Here is a 9,405-nt window from a genome sequence, read left to right as displayed (position 1 = left end):
AGATGTGGGGGTGCACACCCAAACCCAGTAGGGGTCCTCAGGGTCACCACTCATACGCGTCACCTGCCAGGTGAGCACGCTTCCTGGAAGTGATAGCTGGCCCCAGCAGGACAAAGGACACCTGCAGGCCTCAAGGACCCCACACAGCAGCCACTTGTTCAGACAACATGACACAGGCCAGTTCTAAGGCCGGAAGCCCAGGAGAAAAAGCCAGGTTAGCCTGAGCAGTGGGCAGCCAGGCTGTGCCACCCCAGCCTCACCAGGTTCTCAGGGTCCAGTGGCAAATGTGCTGTCCTACAAAAACCAAAGTAGATGCCATGGAGAGCCAGAATCACAGTAGAGACAGAAAATCCTAAAAGTTAAAACCATTTCCAGAAAACTGTAGCCAGTGTCAATGAGCAGCAAAGTCAGCAACGAGAGTAAAACATAAAAATTTTAAAACACACTGTTAAAAGGCAACCACAGGCCTACTTCGAGGCTGCTCTAGAACCCAACTGGGGGACACTTAAAAGTGAAAAGTATCATCAAGGGATTAAGAATGTGGCTTCATCGAGAAGTCAGCATTGAAGAAACAGTTCATTAAAAGCTTTTTTGTAAAAAAAACAAAACACACAACACATCCCCCACCCCCTGCGTCCGGCAGCCCGCCTCAGCGCCGGCTGAGCCACCCGAAGAGGCCGTTGCGCGGCCGGCCCACGTCGGAGGCCGGGGGTAGAGGGGTGGCGGCCGCAGGCTGGGCGCCGCTCGTGTACTGGATGAGGTACTCGGGGTAGACCTGGTGCTTCTCGAAGATCACAAAGACAGTCGGGCTCGACACACTGTTCACGCAGCTGTCGTAGAAGACGTCGCGCTGGCCCTCCTTGGCTGGTGGGCGAACGTAGGTGCTGCAGCCGCGGACGAACTCCCCCACCAGCACCCGGGCCAGGAACATCCTGTGGGTCTCCGCGCTGGCCTCGCTGTAGTGGTGGGAGTAGGCGGCGTCGAGGGCGAAGTAGCTCCCTGGAAGAACACGGGGCTTAGGCCAACATGGGGGCTCCACCCCACAGAGCCATCACCTCCCTTCCTGCCAGCCCTTCCCCGTCGCCTACTTCATGTATCCCTCTTAAAACCTGCAGGGATGCAGGTCAACATCAGGGACTGCTTGTGCGGCAGGGCATCAGTGGGGCCCCCAGCCCTGAGACAGAAACTGTACCCAACACCACAGACCTACAGGCGCATCACTGCCAAGGCCCAGACTTTGGTTTCCTCAGCTGTGAAATGGGGCCTTATACAGCCAACCTCACGAGACGGGTGAAAAGTGAAAACCAGTTGCCACCAAGTTGATTCCAACTCAGGGCGATCCCTTGTGTGTCACAGTAGAACTGTACAGAGTTTTCAGTGGCTGATTTTTCAGTAGATCACCATGCCTTTCTTCTGAGGCACCTGAGTGGGCTCCAGCCTCTAAGACCTTTTGGTTAGCAGCCAAGCGTGTTAACTGTCTGCACTAAACAGGGACTCTGTGGAAAGTGAACACGCCACCATATCTGGAATCACTAATCTGGTGCCCAGTGCAAGGAGTTCCACTTATGAACCTTGCCCATTGGGGCTCTGAGCGGGACGCTGCCCCTACAGTGTGGATTTATAAGGCCACGGCTGGCTCCTGTCCATCCTGACCTACAGCTACCACCATGGCGGGGGGGGGTGGTCTACCTGGTGGATAACAAAGTTGCAGTGGGGACTGCAGATTAAACATATCATTACTCCATCTCCTAAATTTGGTACCAGGATGGGGTTATGTAACACACAGGAAGCGCTACAGCGTGAAGCGGCTGAGAAGCCCACCTTCTTCCACGTGGTTCAGGAGAACACAGAAACGGGAGGACAAAGCAGATGAGGCAACAGGTTAAAACTGGCCAATCTGGGTAAAATCTACGCAGGGAGGTTTCCTATTATTCTTGCAACTCTTCTGCGAGTTTGAAATTATTCCAAATAAAGTTTTAAAATCACCCAAGGGCAGGAAATCCCTCTGCTAACTCTCCTTATGTTGAGAATGAGTGTCTGAGGCTTTCAGGTTTTGACTGACAGCGGAGGGACAGTGTGGCTGGGCGACAGAAGGGTCCCGCCCCTCCCGACCCCTCCTCTCTCAGGAGGCCCAGACCCTGCCCAGCAGGGCCACCCCTCAGGCCCGGGCTGGGGGGCTGGGGTCGGAGAGGGGTGAGAGCCAGGGTGCCGCCCCTAGGGGACCTTCTTTGAGTCTGAGGCAGTGGCTCCGGCAGGCCCCCATCACCATGTGCAGGACACTGCCCGACAGCGGTGGTCCCACGGGGCCTCACCCTTCCCGTAGGAGGTGCCGTGGAGCCCGCAGATGCGCCAGTCGAAGTTCTGCTGGCAGATGGCGTCCACGAAGCAGTCACTGGTGCCGTGGAAGAGCTGCCTCTCGTCCACCGCCTCGCCCCCGCGCCTCTTCTGCATCTGACCCTTCTGCCTGCAGCCCGAGAGAAGGGGGCGCTGGAGGGAGGGGGCATCTCCCACCACTGCAGCCCTGCAGCCCCGGAAGATACGGCCGCCACAGCAAGAGGGTGTGGGGAGCACGCACGGGGCGGGTGGTGGAGGGGAAGGAGTGCAGCGGGCATGGGGAGCACGGGGCGGGGGTGCGGGGAACACAGGACAGGGAGCTGGCCTCATGCCCGACGGTCAGAGACAGAAACGGCAGGGAACAGGAGGGAAACCTTTGCATCCACGGTCAGGGACCCTGGGCTCCGGCAACCCCCAAAACAGACCAGTCTGGACAATGGGCCCGAGTCCCCTCCAGCCCCTGCCTCTGAGCGGGCTTGTCCCAGGGAAGTGGGGCGTATGAGGCGGCTGAGCAGTGGGAGCACAGTCTCCCCCTCTACCACTGCCTGATTCCACTGTGGGGACAAGCCAGGCCCCCGCCTGCAGGACGGCCACTGTGATGTCCTCCCCACATGAACAAGTGGCTGGTGCCCCAGAACCACCAGTCCTCAGACAGAGGTGAGGGCTGCTCTCTGCGGGTTGGACGACAGCCGTGGTTCCCTGGGGCCGAGGGTGCAGGGGGGCCGTGCCGACCCACCCACTGGTCTCCAGAGAGGTCTGGCTTTGTCATCAGTGAACTTCGAACAGAGAGCTACTCAGGCTCTGGTGAGCCTCAACCCCCATATGTACAGGGGCTGTGTGGGACACGGACAGGGAGGGAGGGAGCAGGGAGGAGGTGGCTGGGCTCTGGCACACAGTGGGTCTGCGGACACAGACAGGGAGGGAGCAGGGGAGGTGGTGGGAGGGCTCCGGCACACAGGAGCCCTCTCTCCCACTGCCCTGAGGCCCAGGGTAGGGACAAGCCACCAGCCCAGGGAGCAGCAGCCCCACGCACCACTGGTAGACTTCCCAGAGGGCCAGGTTCTGCACGCGCTCGATCTTCTGGATCAAGTAGGAGGACAGCGTGCGGCTGAAGAGCTTGTAGACCTGCTGGTACTCCTCCGAGGAAGGGCTGAGGGCAATCCTCTGAAGGGGCAAATGTGTAACGTGTGACAGTCACAGTGCCGAACGTCGACAGCGCCTTCCCAAGCTGCTTGTGAAAGGACAGCCTGCAGAGGCCCCACCGCCTGGCCTGCACCTCCCCACATGGTTCCCACCTCCTCCGTGTCCTCCCCTCCCCTACTGGAAGCTCAGCTAGATTGTTCAGAGGCAGACCGCACACCGCCCTAGGCACGCTGCCCCGTCCCAAAGTGCTGTCTGAAACCCCTCGCACAGCAGCCTGGCACTGCTGGCACCCTGTGCGCTTTGTACAAGCTCTGCGAGGTCAATCCTCCAAGGACAAGGAGGGTCACCTTGTAAAAGCCTGTTGCACACACTGGGCAGGAGGCCAGCCGTCAGCCAAGTACCCCATGATGGGTACACAGGCAGCACTGGGCATTTGAGTCACCTGCAGGCAGTACACAGGTCTTCCAGTCGCTACTACCTACTTCCTTCTAACAGTCGTCCCCCGAATGTCCCATTCAGCGGTTCCTTCCCCTTCCTTGCTGAGTAAACCAGTATCTGTTTGCTGAGTCCAGCTCTTACATCCTTATTTCTGCCCTTTCTAACAAATGTCACCGCTCGCTCTGCTCCCCCCTCAATGCATCCTCTCCCTACAGGGCCACCTCCAGCCTTAACACTCCAAGACCTGAAGACAAACCGACCCCCACACCCCTCCCTCCTCCCTGAGCCACAGCCTTCGAGCTTCTTCACGCCGAGGAAGCAGCTGCAATCTTACAGCCACCTGTTTCTACCCAGAACTCTCCTGCCAAGCCCAACTAACTAACCAACTAACTAACCAACTAACTAACCAGTTACTGTTGGGTCGGCCCTGACTCACAGCAACCCCATGTGTGTCAGAGTAGAACTGCTCTCCACAGGATTTTCAATGGCTGATTTTTCAGAAGTAGATTACCACGCCTTTCTTCCGAGGTACCTCTGGATGGACTTGAACTTCCAACCTTTCTGTTAGAAAGCAAGCCAAGCGTGTTAACTGTGTGTGACACCCAGGGACTCCGTTCCTTACCATAAATCCCAGCTCCGGCAGGGCAGAAGGGTCCCAATGGTTTGGGACGCTCTTCGGGCCTTGAAACTGGACATGGCTGCAAAATGTCAACAAAAAGCACTCAGACATCTCGTTCTTAGGTTTCAGTGAGTCTGTGCCAAGCGTCTCCACCAGCCGACTTCACCAGTCTCGAGTCTCAGCGTACCACTTACAAGCTAGTAGAAGGTGAAGAAGGGCATCATACACAATATCCACCACACGACAGCACTTTTATCTTCACCTGTGCTGTCAAAATCTCAAAACAATTAGGCAGGAGAGACCCAATTCTCACCGAACCCAAGCTTTGCTCAGAAGGGACACAGCATATGATTAAAACTGCACACACAGCTTCACAAACCCTTACCTACGCATGATTAAAACAACACACAGCTCCACAGACACTTACCTATGTAGATTAAAACAGCACACAGCTCCACAAACCCTTACCTACATGATTAAAACAGCACACACAGCTCCACAGACCCTTACCTCTGCATAATTAAAACAGCACACAGCTCCACAAACCCTTACCTACAATTCTGAAATTCAGAGCAATCTGAAAACTTAAAACGAAAACAGCTTCACAGATGTGTAACTGACACAGAACGTATTTGTTAAAAACATAAAACTGACATCAAAACTCATGTGGCAGTAGACAGCTGACTTGAACTGGTAAGAGGCTATTTGTGGTCTGTATTTATCCTTCTTAATGTCTCTGTGCATATTTTTTTATGACAGATATACTGATGTGTTCAATTAGAGTGTTACATAATACAAGCACCACATTATCTTTCCAAAAATAAAAGTAAACAAATAAAAACAGAGTTCTAGAAGACATCTGGCCCAAAGGGTTTAGGAACAGAGACAGTGAAACTATAATTCCAATTCATTCGTATTCTGTTTCAGAATGCTGTGCTTCCTACAACAACAGATCTATGTTCTGTTTCTGCTGGTGTGAGCCTTCATCCTGAGCCTCAAAGAATTCCCACTAATAACTTCCTTAGGAAAATGACACAGTTTTTAAAAAAAAAAAAAAGCCAGCACAGCACTTTGGGACTGAGTGCAGGAAACCCCAAATACACACAGAGAAGGGCTGAGCAGAGAAAAGGCTGAGACACAGAGCACCAAGCACTGAGTTGCTGCTGTTGTTCTTAGGTGCCACTGAGTCAGTCATGACTCACGGCAAACCCTGTACAATGGGCTAAAACGCTGTCCAGTCCTGCATCATCCCCATGATCAGCTGTGGATGGAACCCTTGTGATCCAAAGGGTTTTCACTGGCTGATTTTCAGAAGTAGATCAACAGGCTTTTCTTCCTTGTCCATCTTAAGTCTGGAAGCCCCACTGAAATGTGTTCAGAGTCACAGCAACATATAAGCCTCCACTGATAGATGGGTGGGAGCTGTGCATGAGGTGCACTGGCTGGGAATCAAATCCAGGTCTCCCGTATGGAAGGCGAGAATTCTACCACCGAACCACCAATGTCCCTTACGCATTGAGTTACAAAACCAATAAATCCCTTTACTGGTTTAGCCAATTCGAAGTCAGTTTCCTGTTACTTGCAGCAGAACACACCCTGACTGAACACAAAGGAGCAAGCTCCTCAGACGCAACCTACCAGGTTTTCTTCATCTTCACGCCCTGTGGGGACACGTATTTGGGTCTCCGGCAAACCTTTCTGACTGTACTAGAGTGCAGGTTTTTCTGAACAAAGGCTGGAAAAAAACAGAGCCAATTAAAAACACATATACACATACAGACACACATACTCGCAGGAGAAATATTTTATAAACACAAATTAAATGGGATGGAAAGTTAATCTAAATTGTGTAAAGCCCAGAATCAGTCTGTTAAAAATAAGGCAGTTTTACACACTTCAAATATTCACAAAGAAAATAAGTACCCTTGGGAGACTGGATTTAATGAATAGATGAATGATTAGTAATTGACGTATCAACTATACATGAGTGCTTTTAAATTGTTCCTTCTGATCTTGTTTAAACTATTCTTTTGCTAAGCAATTTTTCCCAGCTTGGATATAAAATTCAGCCCAGCCTGAGGCCAATTACCACATCTTGAGTTAGTGGGATTTAGGGTGGATATCATTTTAATCTTAGGATTTTTTTGTAGTTTATGTCTACAGCAGGGCTTCTCACCTTTTTTGAACCCACTCCACCTCTGAATCAACAATGCCCCCTGCCCAAGATTCTCATTCTTCTTCTAAGGATTGAGATTGGTGACAAGCACCCCTCAAGGTGAAGTATCAGAAATACCCACCAGGAAAATCCTGCCAAGTTTTACTTTCTGCCCTTCATTAAAAAGACAATTTTTTTTTTCATTTAAATACATTTGAGTATTAAACACTGTCACAAGGTCTGTGATTTACCCCGTACTTCAGCATAAGCATATGGGGATCCTTAGGTTACATGGCGGCCCAGGTGTTTACCAAGAACACTCCTCCTGAGGGTCCACTGTGTTCTACCCAGAAGCTCATAATCCAGGCACGTCTACCACAACCTGTTCTGCTTCACCTCCCTGCTACTCCCCCCCCATCAATGCTTTGCTAATTAGCAGACTCAGATGGGTTCTCACTGGCCTGGTGACTAACACTGAGATGAATCTCAAACAGCTTTCACTGGTGAAATTAAAAGTCATCCCACATATGTAGACTGGCTAAATGTATGTTAGATTCATTCCCTACTCTTCCTCCGACAGGGTGCTAGGAGTCCTTGTCCCTACTTTGCCCTTTAAGACAATACTAGTACAGCTGCCGTCCAGTAATCTCCAACTCATGGCGACCCCATGTGGGTCAGAGTAGAACTGTGTTCCACACAGTTTCCAATGGCTGACTTTTTGGAAGTAGATCACCAGGCCTTTCTTCCAAGGGTTCTCTGAGTGGACTCCAACTTCCAACCTTTCAGTTAGCAGCTGAGCGCTAGTAGTCAAGTGCTTAATTATTTATGCCACTCAAGGATTCCTGGGGTGCAGGGAGGGGGTCAGAAAAATACCTTTGAAATCTAACTCATACTTATACTTCCCGGCCTTGAACTTCAGAGTGGCCACTTGGGCGTCAGAGCCCGGTGTGCAGTATGCCAGGTAGGCCTTCTCCAACTCAGGGCTGCTGACCGTGGCCACGGGGTGCTGTGTGCCCTGCAAAGGGAGAGGCAGAGCGTTCACGAAGGCAGGAGCCCACACAATGACGACAGATGCTGGGGCAGCCACACCACATTTCAGATGTGCCCGCCAGGAGCATCTGTGTCATGGGGGTCGGGAGCAGAGGGGGCGCAGAGAGGGCGCGTAAGAGACATCCACAGGGCCGTTGCCTAAAAGGAGCCCTAAAAAAGGGACTGTAACACGCATGGATGAGCAGGACAGCAGGATGGGAGACGAGGAAGAGAGCACATCCAGTGAGAGAACAGATGGTACAACCGCCCCAGCGAAGGTGGAACATCCACAGTGAGCACGCCATGCTGCCTGACCGAGCAGCCTGTGCAATCCTTCCTCTTCCCGCTCACCCTTGTTCTCCCCCTTCAGTCAGCTCAGCCCGTCTCTCTCCATCAGTTAGCTTAGCCCACCACCTCTTCCCCGTCCATCCTCGATCACCCCCTTCAGTCAGCTCAGCCCCCATCTCTTCCCTGCCCTTCCTTGTCCTCCCTCCTTCATCAGCTCCGCACCCCAACCTTGCCGTTTTCTTTTTCTGGTGCCTTGGACAGCTCCCCACCACCACCACCCCCGCCCGCCAAGTATCCATTTTGGTCCCTCACCCTCTCTACAATTACCTACAGGACATCTAGTATTTTGGGTTGGACTGACTTTGAATTCTGGCTCCCAGATTCACTCTATAACCTTGGCAAGTTATTTTAGCTTCTCTGGGCCTCAGTTATGCCATCTGTATAACAGGAATAATAATCATACTGTACCATCCTCAAAGGGTTGGAAAAATAAAACAAGGCAGACAAAGCACTTAGCACAGTGCCTGGAACTCAAAATCCTCAATAGAGGTTATCAGCATCATCACTGTTCTCACTGTATCTGATGTTGCACTGATAATTACAGTTACTGTCACTGAACCTATTAGTCCCTTGGTTCCTGTAGCTTTCCTTCCTTCCCCTAGAGCCGCCATCCTAGTCCTGTTTGGTCACAAGTTCCAGGCATTATAGACATACATACAAACACAACAAGATCCTTCCCTGTCTCAGGGCAGCTCAGTGCAGCAATGGGGGGTGGGGGGACAAAAGCAAGGAGTCACTTAACCATGTGGTGCTCAGGGTCCCCACCCTGGGGCCCAACCCACTGGGAAAGCAGAGAAGAGCAAGACCGAGGTGGGGTGGGAAGCAGCAAAAGCTTCCAGGAGGAAGAGACATCAGAGCCGGCATCCTGGGGGCCAGTGGGAAGGGGTTATGGTCTTGTAACGGCGTATGCGTTTCTCCTCTGGAACCCTGTCCTCCTTCCAGGCTAAACCACCAGACTGGAGTGGGAAGCAGGGGGATGTGGCAAAAACCCTTCCAGACAACCAGGGAAAGTACACATCCCTTCCCGTCCGGCCTGAGGAAATTAAGCAGGGAGTTGACAGGAACAGAGGGGAAAGATCTGTCAGGCAAGGACCATGTTCCCCCGAAGCCTTAAGTCAAAATACCTCGTGGAGGAGGATACAGGACGGAGAGGAGGAAGATACAGTAGGTTGAACAGAGAGTAAAAAGCAAAACGGCTTTTGCCCAGTTCCCCTCTGAAGGTCTGCAGGGGAATCCAGCAATGGGCACCTATTAGATTCTAAGCTGGAGAAGGTGGGAGTTTAGCTCCCTGCGCTCTGGAGAGCCTGCCCGCGTCCCGCAGAAGCTCCAGCAGGGGGCA

At 52.4% G+C, this 9,405-nt stretch overlaps 1 protein-coding gene across 1 annotated transcript in view; it reads right to left on the bottom strand.

Moving 5' to 3' along the window:
- Positions 1-6: 6 nt before the first annotated feature.
- PARP12 (poly(ADP-ribose) polymerase family member 12) overlaps positions 7-9,405 on the bottom strand; it is a 36,866-nt gene continuing 27,467 nt past the window's right edge. The window contains exons 5-10 of the mRNA XM_023736878.1: positions 7,563-7,704; positions 6,173-6,269; positions 4,538-4,613; positions 3,368-3,498; positions 2,313-2,464; positions 7-999 (exon numbers count right to left, since the gene is read on the bottom strand). Of these exons, the coding sequence (XP_023592646.1) occupies positions 650-999; positions 2,313-2,464; positions 3,368-3,498; positions 4,538-4,613; positions 6,173-6,269; positions 7,563-7,704 (948 nt within the window). The 3' untranslated portion in view covers positions 7-649. The remainder of the gene's footprint in view (positions 1,000-2,312; positions 2,465-3,367; positions 3,499-4,537; positions 4,614-6,172; positions 6,270-7,562; positions 7,705-9,405) is intronic.

The sequence above is a fragment of the Trichechus manatus genome, unplaced genomic scaffold (assembly GCF_000243295.1).
Source record: "Trichechus manatus latirostris isolate Lorelei unplaced genomic scaffold, TriManLat1.0 scaffold00093, whole genome shotgun sequence".
Lineage (NCBI taxonomy): Eukaryota > Metazoa > Chordata > Mammalia > Sirenia > Trichechidae > Trichechus > Trichechus manatus.
Note: the sequence above shows the minus strand (reverse complement) of the source record. Positions and strands in the feature narration are given on the sequence as shown.